Raw genomic sequence first — 12,639 nt, 5'->3', positions numbered from 1 at the left:
CTTTCCCTGTCCTTGTTTCTTTCCCCCATCTGATATTTATTTCTCCCAGTTTCTCTGTTGTTTCCTTCCCTCCTCTTGCTCATTTTTTCACTGCATTGCTTCCCTGCTGTTACTCTTTTTCCCCACTGTGCACTTCCTCCCAGAACTACTAATTCTCTTTCTTTTCCTCATTACTGTCTGTCACTGAGAGTCTTCTGGCTTACCTGGGGCTTGGGATCATAATCACAATGATGCAGTTTCCTCCTTCCTGTCTGTTCAACACTCCCTGACACCTGCACAAACTGATTGCTCAGCCCATGTGTAAAGAACCAACTTTTCTGCATCTGTAGCATTCTCCACACAGTTTGTCAGATGATGGCAGAACTTATGCCAGCTGTGGCATATCAGGTCCATTGTGATCATGTCATAAATACAAATGACAGAGGAAACTGGCAGCTGGCCATGCAGAAATCTCCAACCTTTTTAAAAAGTATTATAATTCAAAGAGTAGTAATTTGCTTCTGAAAAACAGACATAGATTATACATGGATACAGTTGGAGCCTACGAACAGACTGCAGGGAAACACAGAAAAAAGACCACAAAGCCTGAATTTTTCAGAGAGCTGGCTAATTTTGATGGCAGATAATGTTTTATTAAAAGGTGGTACAGCAAGCTATGCATGTTGTTAAGGTTGCTTCTTACCACTGTAAACCCACCTTCAGTTGTTTATGACACCAACAATTTTACATCTGGTCGTTCAGGCTGAAATCCGATGTGCCAGAGGTGTGAATTTTCAGCTAGAAGCATTCACCAGCTTCTTAAAACAACCGGGGTGGGGGGATGGGAAGGATTGTTTCCTCAGTGTTAGAAACATCCGTCCTTTGTTAAGAATTTCTGTCATCCTACTCTTTTCCATTTGTTGGGAGTTGGAGGGGACAGACATTGCCAAAAAGTCAGATGTTGCACAGAAATTTTGCAAAATCATGTCAGAATTAAACGGGAAGCAGCAAACAATCTTAGCTTCAGGTGTTGCATTGCCTCTGTCCTGAATCAAGCACTTCCAAGCAGCACTACTGTGGCACAGGAGGCACTGAGATCCCAACGAAGATGTTCTCCAAAGAGTTCATGTTGCCCTGTGTGGGTAGAGGCAGGAACACTTGTTCAAGGGGGCTTGCTGTAGGGCAAAGTCAGATGGGACCAGACAAGCAGCAATGAGAAGTCAGGTAGCTGTTAGAGACTACAGCTGAGCTGGGGAACATGAGGTGGGAATTGGCTCCCTGTGCTGCCTGACAGATGTGCAGTAGTGTTAGATATCTTGCTGTTTCGATGCTGAAAAGTTACATTGGTTTGGGTTTCAAGGTGATGTATAGTCAAAACTTCAGTCAAAATTCTGAGCAGGTCCAAAAAATGGACCTATATAGGGATCCTGAGGGTATAGAATGGGATTTATAAACTAGAGACAGTCAGGATTAATAGGACTTTGAAAATACATGGTATTATTCAACCATTCACAGTAACTGATGAATCTCATTCTTGTAGAAGCTATTTGGCTGGTGTCTTTCTGGCTATCAGTACTGATTTATGAAAGAGAAATGCTCTAAAGGAAACATGAAGATTTAGATGGAAACTTTTTTAGGAAAGAATGTTTGCTGAAAAGTGCAGTTTTCAGATGATGACTTGCAGATTTTCGTTAGATACATTTGGTAAATAGTCTTATTCAAAAACAAAAGGGAAAACACTTCTGTAACTGTCTAAATGTTTCTTTTACAAATACTTTCTAAAGGAAACGTTTCAAAATTAAATCAACACATCTACCTTGTAAATAAAACATCTTTCAGAAAAGGGTTAAACAGCCCCAAATTTAAACGCTAATTTATTTCACTTTTGTTTGTGATGTTTTGGTCAACCTTGAACAATTGTTTTTTTTAAATCTTGTGCCAGCTCCCCAAAATGTTATCACTTTGGATTGACCTAAAAAGGATTTTTTTTTTAATCTCCGGCTTTTTAGTTTGTCCGCTCAGCCACAAAATCCATTATTCACGTAAGTCTACTCAGTAGGGATTTATAATGGGTAACCCAGCTGACAGGAAGCACAGTCAGATACCACGAGGAAAGAAAGAAAAAAGACCAATTCCCCAAGGAGCAGAAAACCCACTAGGAGCTTGTGTATGCGTGGGGTGTCTGGAGAGGGAATGGTAGCAGCTGTGCCTCAGTAGAAGAGCACTGGTAGGAGTAAAGGATGCATCCTAATCCCAGCCTGACTCAGTCAGAGCTTTCTCTGAGATGGGATAGGCTCCACTTTGAGTCACCAGAGTGATTCAGACATTTGTGGCTAAGGAAAGTCAAATTCTTAATGACTAGGGAGGGGTTGGCCTTTTGGTCATTACTATGTAAAGTTCATGGATGTAGCATCCCAGTCATGACCTCACTGGCTATCCACTTTTGCAAAACGATGCCCTCTCATGCTCTCCAATTTGCCATTTTGTATTCTGGTGATGTATGCCTGTTTCATGGGGTAGATAACTTGAATCTGCTTGGCTTGTTCTAACCTGGGCTTAGAGGGCCAGAGTACTCCCTCAGAGCAAATCAGTTGTAAGACGCCAAGCCTACCTTCTCTATTCGGACTCTATTTTACTTGTTAACCAGGGCTTGTGACTTGTGTACTCCCAGAATCACCAGCAGAGTAAAAGAAATCCAAGGTCTTAAATTTTGTTTTACATACTTTCTGCTATTCTCCAAGTATTCTCTTCCCATTTGTAAGATGAAAAATTAAATTACATGAATTCATAGACTAGCAGATATATACTCAATATGATCTAGTGGAAGGTGTCCCTGTTCATGGCAAGGGGGTTGGAACTAGATGATCTTTAAGTTCCCTTCCAACCCTAATCATTCTATGACTCTATAGGATTCTATGATAAATTATTTTTTCTTCCTTGAATTCTGTATTCTGCTGCTATAATCTTGAGTTTTGGAGAAGGCCTCAGATTTCAAAAGCACAACACACATGGTTCAGAAATGTGGCTTGGAGGTTTTAATGGCTTAGAAAGGCTGGTATTCACTTGCTGTCTAAGCATTAGGTCTCTGAGACCTGGAAGTTAAATATGGGAATGAAAATTAGCACTGGGGGAGAAAACACTGTGTACAACATAGCTGAAATATAATGTTTTAGATGCATCAGTTAAAGATTGTATTTCTTTCCTTCTCCATCTTTGGACAAGGCCATTCAACTGGAAACCTTGTATGAAGGATCACAGAGTTCCTAGCATTAGCCCAGAAATCCTCAGTATAATAGGATTAGGGTTTTTTTAAAAATGGAGATATAGTTATGGGTAAAAAGTACTAGAAGGAGTTAGCTTGCTTTTAATTTGGGCAAAACAAATGCATCCATATCTCATGTACACCAAACTAGTGAGCTCACTTGTTTTTCTTTGCCATCACGCCAGTGAGTAAGTTCAAACTAGAGGACATAGGTCTCAATTTGCAGTGTTAGGAATAAAATATGATTCATATTCATCTCTGGCCTTGAAACTGGCAATGTTTGGTTTGTTGGTGGTTGTACATGAGAAATGGTCTGCTGGGAAAACGATAGTGACCAGAACAGAGATGGCAGCATAACCAGTGTGGATGTTGCAGTGACTGCAAACACAAGAAGATGCTTCTCTAGTTTTGGCTGGTAATTTCAGGTTCATAATGTTTAAGTGATGGGTGATTTGGGACGGGTTATTTCCTTCCTTTCCTAGCAGTGCTGACGTCTGTCTGTAGGCAAAGCTTCTGCTGGCAGCGTGGGTCCCAGCATCTTTCTTTGAACTCACTCCAAACTCCAGTGGCAGTAGGGTAGGCAGGAGGTTCCCAGACAGTCATGCATTGTTTGAACTCACTGGTGGTTTGTCCTCCCCCAGCACAAATATTGAAAGGGAATAGCTGAACAGATGAATACCAATGCAGTAAACTCCTAGGAATGCAGACAAAAGCTTATCGTGGCTCTCTAAGCTCTTGGTTTGTAGAGACTTGCTCAAGACCAAGATGTATAACCTTGATTCTGTCTAACCCTGAGTATAAGAATTTATTAATGTACCTGAACAGTGATTTTGCTAAGGTTTTACCCATCATAAAAAATGCAAACTCACACAAACTACTCCCTATAGCTGCCTTCATACGGCAGCTAAAAATATTGCTTATTTTTATGAATATGGAACATGTATATCCCAGCTGTTTTCATAACACAAGGCTCGAAAGATCTATTTTATTTTTAACACAGTTTTGGGGGGTGGGTTGTGGTTTTTTCATTATTTTCACTTCTCGCTTTCCCTCTCTTTCTATACTACCCATCACTGCACAAGTTAAGAAAGACAAAAAGAAGAAAAAAAGAAAGATAACTCCCAATTGAAGCTCTCAGTACTTAAATGCCCTTCTACCCAAAACATAAACCACCCTGTCCCAACAAGTGGGAAGGATGCACTGAAACAAAACATCAGCACAGCAAATCCCTGCTGCGCTGGGAACACAAAACATCTTCTACAAATAGCTCTGTAAGGTAACAAGAGAGCATTCCCTCTGAAACAGGCTGTCTCGTGTGACCCTCCTTATCCCTCTTCCTTTTCCCCTGAGTCTATTGCCAGGACGGATTGTTTCCTTGTATCTCTGCAGGAAGCAGTATCGCGCTTCCCCGAGGACGAGCAGTTGGCACGAATTCAAAATGTCATCCAGGAGCTCCCACCATCGCATTACAGGTGAGAATGTGTTCACCGAGGTGCTGAGGAAGAGCATGGTGACCCTCACATCAGGGAATATTGCCTGAAACAGTGCTGGAGTTAATTTCCAGAAGTCAATTCCCAAAATCTGACTCACCATTTCCAAATCTGACAACAATTTATCTGGCACTTAAATATAATTGAACAAACCATTGTTAGAGATCCAACAAGCTCTCCCTTCTGCAGCCTATCATCCTCCTTCCCTGAGTATGACCTCTGTGGCACCCTTGGCCAGTGTCCTGAGTGTGGTGAGAAGATTATTATCTGGAGGTGCTTGAGTGAGAGCCAAGCCCTCAACCTTTGCAGCATTCCACTCCCTCTCCCATGCATCTGCCATCTTACTGTGGTGGGTTTATCCTGGTCAGCAGCCAAACACCAAACAGCTGCTCCCTCACCCACCCCCAGTGAGACGGGGGAAGGAATCCAGAGGGTAAAAGTGAGAAAACTTGTGGGTTGAGATAAAACCAATTTAATAATAGAAATAAAATAATAATTAAAATAATAATGCTAATAACAGAATATACAAATGAGTGATGCACAGTGCAATTGCTCACCACCTGCCAACCGACACCCAGCCCAGTCCCTGGTTAGCAGTCCTGGAGCAGAGACAATCCTGAAGCCAAAACCACAAATTGTGAGAGAGCCAGAGAGATAGAAAGAGATACCCCCTGATCCAGCCAACCCTCACTAATATATTGAACATGACATTATATGATATGGAATATCCCATTGACATATCCAAAAGCTGATTTGGGTTTGCTAATTACTATGTTCCTCCCGAGTCCTTTGCACCTGTAGCTAGCAAAACATGGAGAAGTTGAACTGTCCTTTGTCTTCCAGTGACAACTGAATACATTGCCATGTTATCAATGTTCTTCTCATAACAAATCCTATAGGGAAACCAAAACACAGCGCTGTTCTGGCTACTGAGAAGAAAATTAGCTCTGTCCTAGTGAAACCAGAACACTTTCCCATACTCATCACACTAAGGGTTGCTTGGTTCGTGCCCATCCTTGGCCACCCCAGAGCACAGTTGTTCGGATGTTTACTGCCATCCCATGTAAATGCTGGTCCTGTAAATCCTCTGTCCTATGGGGCCTGTTGTGCCCTTGCAGACACTGCCTTCCTTAAGGAGGGGACAACTTCAAGGCCAGGGCTGGGTCTGAGCCTTGCTGTCCCAGTGGCCAGGCATCGGTCACTTGACACTTTTTTCTCTCTTCATATGAAACAACTGTAGAACGCTGGAATACCTGATCAAGCACCTGACTCACCTGGCCTCCTTCAGCAACATGACCAACATGCACACCAGAAACCTGGCCTTGGTGTGGGCTCCCAATCTCCTCAGGTACAGTAGAGAATCTTCTCATCCAGAGCACCATGCTGAGCTCCAAGAGGAGTGCCAGCACCTGAGCCTGGAGACCCATCATGTGAGGGAGATTCAAAGACAGGGAAAAGCAGAACAACTAAAGGGAACAGTGGAGCAGATCAAACAACTTTTAAAGGGAGAAAAAATTCTTCCAGGTTGAATAATCTGAGGTCTTACTGCCAACATCCAAGGAAGCTTGTGGTTTGGTGTGTTTCTTATATAAAAAAAAAAAAAGCTGTTATTTGCAAGTTGAGCACATCAATTTAAAAATGGGGAGTTATCTCATCATTGTGGAACGGAAATGACATTTCTGCAGTAGGGCGATGAGAGGCAGCAAAGCTTGGAAGGGAGGGCATCAGGGCAATAATACTGCAGGCCTGTGCCCAGATCTGCTTGAGCATAAGTGAGATGAGCTTTTAAGATGTCAGGTAGTGTCGGATCTCGAGACCACCAGCTAGTTTGTCGTGTTTGCTGTGCCTGGCACTCTGCTGGGAAGAGGCATGGGTAAGATGCAGGCAGAAGTTTGGTTGATATGTTGTAGAATTAAGCAGGACAAGAAAATACAGTATCTGGGGGGAAAAAAAATAAAAATCTTGTGTATCTTGTTGAAATTCCCTTCCCTGTCCATCCCATATCCATGTATTGAGAGGAAAGAGCTATGCAGGGAGAGTCCAGGACTGCAGCTGGGCAGGAGAGGGGCACTGGCAGAGCATGTGGAGGGAGCCCTGGGCTGGCAGAGGACAGGAGGGAGGAACATTGTCTAGAAAGGTACAGACCTGAAAAGGGTTCTTTAAAGGGTTATCTAAGTCTTTTAAATCACAAAACAGGCAGAGCAGGTTCTGAAAATGAATCAAATGTTGACTCTATTAAATATCACAAAGTGGACCTTTACTACTGAGACGTTTTCACTTGAGCATCTGTCCTTGTCAAAAAACCTGAAATCTGTTTCCTTTTGCAATCTTTCCTAAGTGCAAGTCCCAGGGAGGATAAGAAAGGAGCAAGCAATGCAACTGCAGCCTCCTCACAGGGTTATCCTCTTGGCAATGCCCCAAGCTATTACCTAACACACTAGTCATTAACTTTACAAAGGATCCATTGCCCAGAGATAATTTCTTCAGCAACACTTTGGCATGTCAAGATAAGGAATGTTTCCTTGCCTCATGAGAGCAAGAGTGAGAATGTGGGAGTGCAAGGGGGCAGAGAAGAGACTACTGGGGCACAAGGCAAAGCACTGAAAATATTCGCATGTGGAAGACCTGAGCAGAGTCCTAAGGGGGTTCACTGAGAGATGATTGAAGCATTGAGTAGGGATCTGGAAGCAGTGTTTGGAGGCTGTTACACTGTCTTTCAGGCCCAACTTTGAAATAGCTAAAAGGGGAGCATGGAGGGAGAAGACTGGAGTTTGTGAGTCATGGTTTTATCTGCTGCTGAAGAACGTAAAAGTGAAGTAGGGAAAATAACACAGGCAGGAAAGCAAGCAGCACAGGTGACAGAGAAAACAGAGAAAATAATTTTTTAAAGAGTTAAAAGGCAGAGCTGATGAGGGCCTTTTAGGGAAGGAGACCAAGAAGTGCAACAAGAGTGGGGAAAACATCCCTGCTCCAAGTCTGGCAGGAATAAAGCTGATCTCTCCTTCCCAGGGACGCTGTGTGGCAATGCTACTAGTATACTTCTTTCTTGGTGCAGGTCAAAGGAGATTGAGGCAGTTGGCTGCAATGGGGATGCAGCTTTCCTGGAGGTGCGAGTGCAGCAGCTGGTGATCGAGTTCATCCTGAATCATGTGGATCAGATCTTCAACAACAACAGAAAAGCCAGCTGTGCAGAAAGCATTGGTAACAACCTCCCTGAAACACTCTACATGTCACTTGGCATGTACTCCAGCTCTAACTGTATCCCCTTCCACTAATATTTCAAACACATCAACCCTTGCTGTGTTCACAGACTTACCCTCACCTTCACAGTCTCAATTCTTCTCTCAGGCTCCCCTAATTATAATTCCTCATACCAATGATACCTGCCCTGCAGCCACCATATCCACCCAAGTCAGAAGCCACAATCCCAAGATAAAACTTAAGCTTGTGTTCTGAAAACTTATGTCTTGTTCTTGGGGACATTTTATATAAAGAGATTTTTTTCTTTTTGGGACATCAGCAGTCTTGGGAGATGCTGATTTTTGTTATTTAGTGACAGGTTTGCTGTCAAAATGCTTGTAAGCCTGAGAAGCGTGAGGGCTTGGATCCACAGTAACCTCACATAATTTCAGAAATATGCATCATTCTGTTTTACACACTGGGAAGACTCATAATACCTGCAGAAATGAGGGAGTAACCTTTCTGCTTTCCAGCCCTCTGTCAGCTGTGTGGAGTCAGGAGAGGAACATGCTGATGGTCCCAGTTAATTTCTTACTGGAAAAGTGCCCCTTCACTTAGACCCTCTGCACAGGCAGGAGCTTGCACCCTGCTATAGCAGTTGGGCTAAGTATTGAGTGCGTTCCAGAGACTGCGCTTCCTTCATGCACCTTGTGGTGGTCTGTTTAGGACGGGCCTGTTGGTGGGGTGGCATATGGGAAGATGGCTTTGCTGCTGCCTGTGTAAACAGAGACCTTCAGTTCCCAGGGTTGTTGGTTGCACTGCTTCCCATAGCCCTGAAATACATTAGGAAGGTAAAGTAATGCTGGTTTCTAGAACACCACTCCTCCTGGAACAAGACAAGGAGAAAGATGTGGAAGTGAGAGAAAGAATTAGGTGCTAGGATTAGACTGGGGACTGAACTGCTCCAAAATCTGAGGAGGAAGCGGGGTGGGGGGGGAAGGAGGGAGAAGAAAGGGGAATGTGTGAATCCTGGTGGTTTTCAGAGATGCCTCTTTCACACTGAAACATCTACAGCAGAGGCAGCAAGACTGTGCAATGCAGCTTTTGGCTGGTGAGCTTGTCCCCTGCTGGGAATGCACTCAGAAGGATAAGGTTGCTGGGGAGATGGAAGACTTATCTGACAAAAAGCCTCTCTCCCTGCACGTGCCGCTCCTTTCCCCCCTCCGCAGGAGATGTTCCAGTCAAATAAAGACATGAAGCTCTTACTCTCATCTCTCCTCACCCCAGGCTGGAATGTATTTTCTTGCTTTTCAGAGAGCCCATCAGTTGTGAAAAGTCTGACCCTCCCCTCAGCCTCCCTGCCGATGAAACTGGTGAGCTTGGAAGAAGCACAGGCACGGAGTCTGTCAGCCTCGCACCCTGCTCGGAAGGAAAGAAGAGAGAACAGCTTGCCTGAAATTGTTCCTGTGACTGGGTCCCTCTTCCACACAGTTGTTGATCTCCCTGACAGCAAGTAAGTGCTAAGAGGAGTGTAAAGTGCAAACAAAATAGTGCAGGTTCCCCAGCATGATTGGGAATGAGACTTTTGTTAGTGTGATACCCCCACACCTGCACGCATGAATCTATAGTCACCACTGAGAGAAAATTGTGTGCCCTTCTCGAAAGAGGCACAGCTGCTCCTGAGAAACATTACAGTTGCTGGGTTCATAACTCCACTAGTCCTCATCCCTTCATCAGGGTAGAACCTCATAGACCTCCTGCAGGAAGAATTAATTTATTTGCATCCTAGGGTCAGCTCAGGATTTGGCTAAAGTTGGGCTGAGCGTGGAGCAGGTCCGGACACAGCTCTCCTATGAGTTCCACGTGCTGGCGGCTGTTTCACGGCACGCCTGGTGACATTGACCTGCTGAGCCTTATTGTACTGCAGGTTCCTCTGCACTCACAGCCAAGCTATAAGCAGAATTTTTCACTTCTGGTATGGAGAGATATTTACGTTGTGGCACCTATGCCACCTGTGCATACACCAGGAGAAGAGTCTGATTTCAGCTGAGGTTGCTGCAGTTGTTGGCACTGCTGTTCAGCATAATTATTTACCTGTTAGTCTATCTATATGTTAATATATGTCCACTTTGCTCCCCAGTTCTGAAAGTTTATAGCTTCTGCAGCTGGAGGCTCATTAATCCACTGACCCATAAAGCCCCTAGCAAAGATATTTCTTTGCACTTGATATATTAAAGCAAAAATGAGCCATCTAACAGAATACTGGCAAGAGGATAGCCAGCTTAAGACAAAAGGGTGTACTGACCCTCTAGAGTGCCTTTTCCTTTCTCACTTGAAGAGAACAGTTCTATCTCCAAGGTGTTAATCCTATTTGTAGGACTGATTTGTGCTCTTCTGAGTACTGATCTGAAAGAAAAGCAGAACTATGAGGGTAGAAAGCACATTTTGGCGAACAAGATGGGGAGATAAGTAGTTCTTGCTCTAGAAGAAGGGGACATTGAAAGAGGAGTCAGAATGGGTATGTGAAGGAACTGAAACAGAGCTTCATCCAGTAATATGAATAGAAGAAAACGTGCTTCAGGAGTAGCAGCTTCTTTCTGTTTAAAGCTGGAATTTCTTAAGAGACACAGGGAACTCGTGTCCCACTTCCTCTGACATTTACTAGAAACTGATTTAATTCCCTTGAGCCTCCTCCTTCTGGTCAGTACATTATGATAGCATATGATCTTGTAACACCTATGATGAAATTCATGTTGGTCTGAGAAGTATTAGTAGCTAGTTTGTATTAAGAGATCCTTTTATCTTTGCAAATTCATAAAATTTATACAACATGAGGACTTTAAAGGATAACTTTGTACACTGGGCGATAGTACCAGTTCCATCAGTTCCCTAGAATTTATCTTGTATTCTGTCATTAAAGCCCATTTAAAAAGCAATTTTTCTTTACTGTACTGCAAGATAGTTCTACCCTTGGAAACCTCTCCTTTCTGGAGATAGGTATGATTGATCGCTGAGTCAGCCACTGTTGCTGTAGCATGATGCCACACCCAGCTCTCTGAAGAATTGGCTTAGGTGTCTTTCCATCCATGACGCTGTTAAATCAGCAACACAGATAAATCACATACAGAAAAGCAAGTGTTGGTTGTGTAGCTATGCCTTGTGTGCCTTAGAATTAAAAGAGGTGTGAGAAGAAAAGCAGGACAGTGTTGATGGGAGAGAACTCAGAGGCTTTTGTGGGATATTAAAAAGATAAAATCCTCTGGGGTTTGGTAACCTCCTGAGCCCTTTTTTCTTCCAGGAGAAAATTATCTACCAAGTCCAAGAAGTGGAAGTCGATATTTAACTTGGGCCGTTCTGGCTCAGAATCAAAGTCTAAACTGAGTCGAAATGGGAGTGTCTTTGTAAGGGCACAGAAGCTCTCTGGTAAGAACATGCTTTTCAGTTAAGCATTTCTCTCTGCAGCTTTCTCCTGTGATATTGATAGCATGGGGCAACCTGTATCCACGTGTCACTACTACCATTAGACTTGAGATAGTCTAATGGGGTCATGTTTGTTACCTGGTTTCGTGGACACCTCATTTTCATGTGATGGTGAGAAGTACCCTTTCAGGAGGATATGCTAGACAGCTACAGTAAATATTCCATTTTGGTATGTGATAAACAGGCTCCCATTGCCCTTCTGTCAAGCTTGGGGACTAGGAACTACTGTGTAGGTTTGCATTAGTCCACTCTTCCAGCCCAACCAGCCTCTGGCTCCTCATGTTCTTCACATGGCACTGGGTGAATGGCTGTCCAGGCTGTCCTTCTGCTAAAGGGCATTAAAGAACCAACTGTGTTCAGTGTCCTTGAGAAGAACAAGGTGCCAGGAGTTCCTATGCCTCCTGTCTCTCAGCACTTTGAGGGAAGCTATTACTTTTGCAGAATTTACAAGAGAGAAGTTGTCTTTTCTCCTGGCTGTAATCCCAAGTTCTAGCCCATCCTGAGCTGCAATCTCTTAAACATTCTGCTTCCTAAAAAATCACATGGCAGTGCCAATTCCCAGAGTTCAGAAATGATGACTCAAATTCTAAAAATCGTGAAGTTCACTGAAAAATAATCAAAATTTTTAAAGGAAGTATACCCTGTTTTACCTGAGTTCATAAAGAAGTGTTTCGGGTTTATATGTTCTGGATTTTTTTAGTATCTTCAAGACAAGAAATTTACTTTTTAAAAAGAAGATGAAGGTGGGATTTTATTTAGATAATCTCATGACTCCAAGAGCTAGTGTTTGGAGGGGTGTTACCAAACATTGCAAGACTTAAAATAAAATTGTTAACATTGACAACATTACCTACCACCATATATAAGACAGGCTGTATTTGGATCAGAAGTGAGCGTGAAGCCAAATGCTGGATCCATCTCTTTTTGGACCCCTGCCTTCCCCCATGTTTTACATGTACAGATGGCCTCGCATAGGGTGCCCATGGCAGACTTCAAAATAGCTCTCCATCCTATTTTGATCACAGGATCACCTTCTCACTTTGATAAGGAACACTCTGTCCCAAAATAGTGCTAACCCCAGGATGCCCAGGAATGACTGGAGCCCAGTGGTCAGGGGGGGCTGAGTCTTATTCCGAGCACAGTACTGAGTGACAGAAGACTATATATTCTTCTTTACAGGAAACAAAAATGCACAACCATGTGCAGAGATTTAGGCACAGAAGTAGTGCTTTTGAGAAGCAGTGCTTT

General features: G+C 43.4%; 1 protein-coding gene across 1 annotated transcript in view; it reads left to right on the top strand.

The window, feature by feature from the left end:
• The window catches only part of LOC104528294 (rho GTPase-activating protein 31), a gene marked incomplete at its 3' end in the record, with an annotated part of 48,398 nt that extends 37,064 nt beyond the window's left edge, over nt 1-11,334 (top strand). The window contains exons 4-8 of the mRNA XM_010172257.2: nt 4,631-4,713; nt 5,972-6,079; nt 7,787-7,932; nt 9,226-9,424; nt 11,210-11,334. Coding sequence (XP_010170559.2) covers nt 4,631-4,713; nt 5,972-6,079; nt 7,787-7,932; nt 9,226-9,424; nt 11,210-11,334 — 661 coding nt within the window. The remainder of the gene's footprint in view (nt 1-4,630; nt 4,714-5,971; nt 6,080-7,786; nt 7,933-9,225; nt 9,425-11,209) is intronic.
• Between the last annotated feature and the right edge of the window lie 1,305 nt (nt 11,335-12,639).

This window comes from Antrostomus carolinensis, unplaced genomic scaffold (assembly GCF_000700745.2).
Source record: "Antrostomus carolinensis isolate BGI_N321 unplaced genomic scaffold, ASM70074v2 scaffold25087, whole genome shotgun sequence".
NCBI lineage: Eukaryota > Metazoa > Chordata > Aves > Caprimulgiformes > Caprimulgidae > Antrostomus > Antrostomus carolinensis.
Note: the sequence above shows the minus strand (reverse complement) of the source record. Positions and strands in the feature narration are given on the sequence as shown.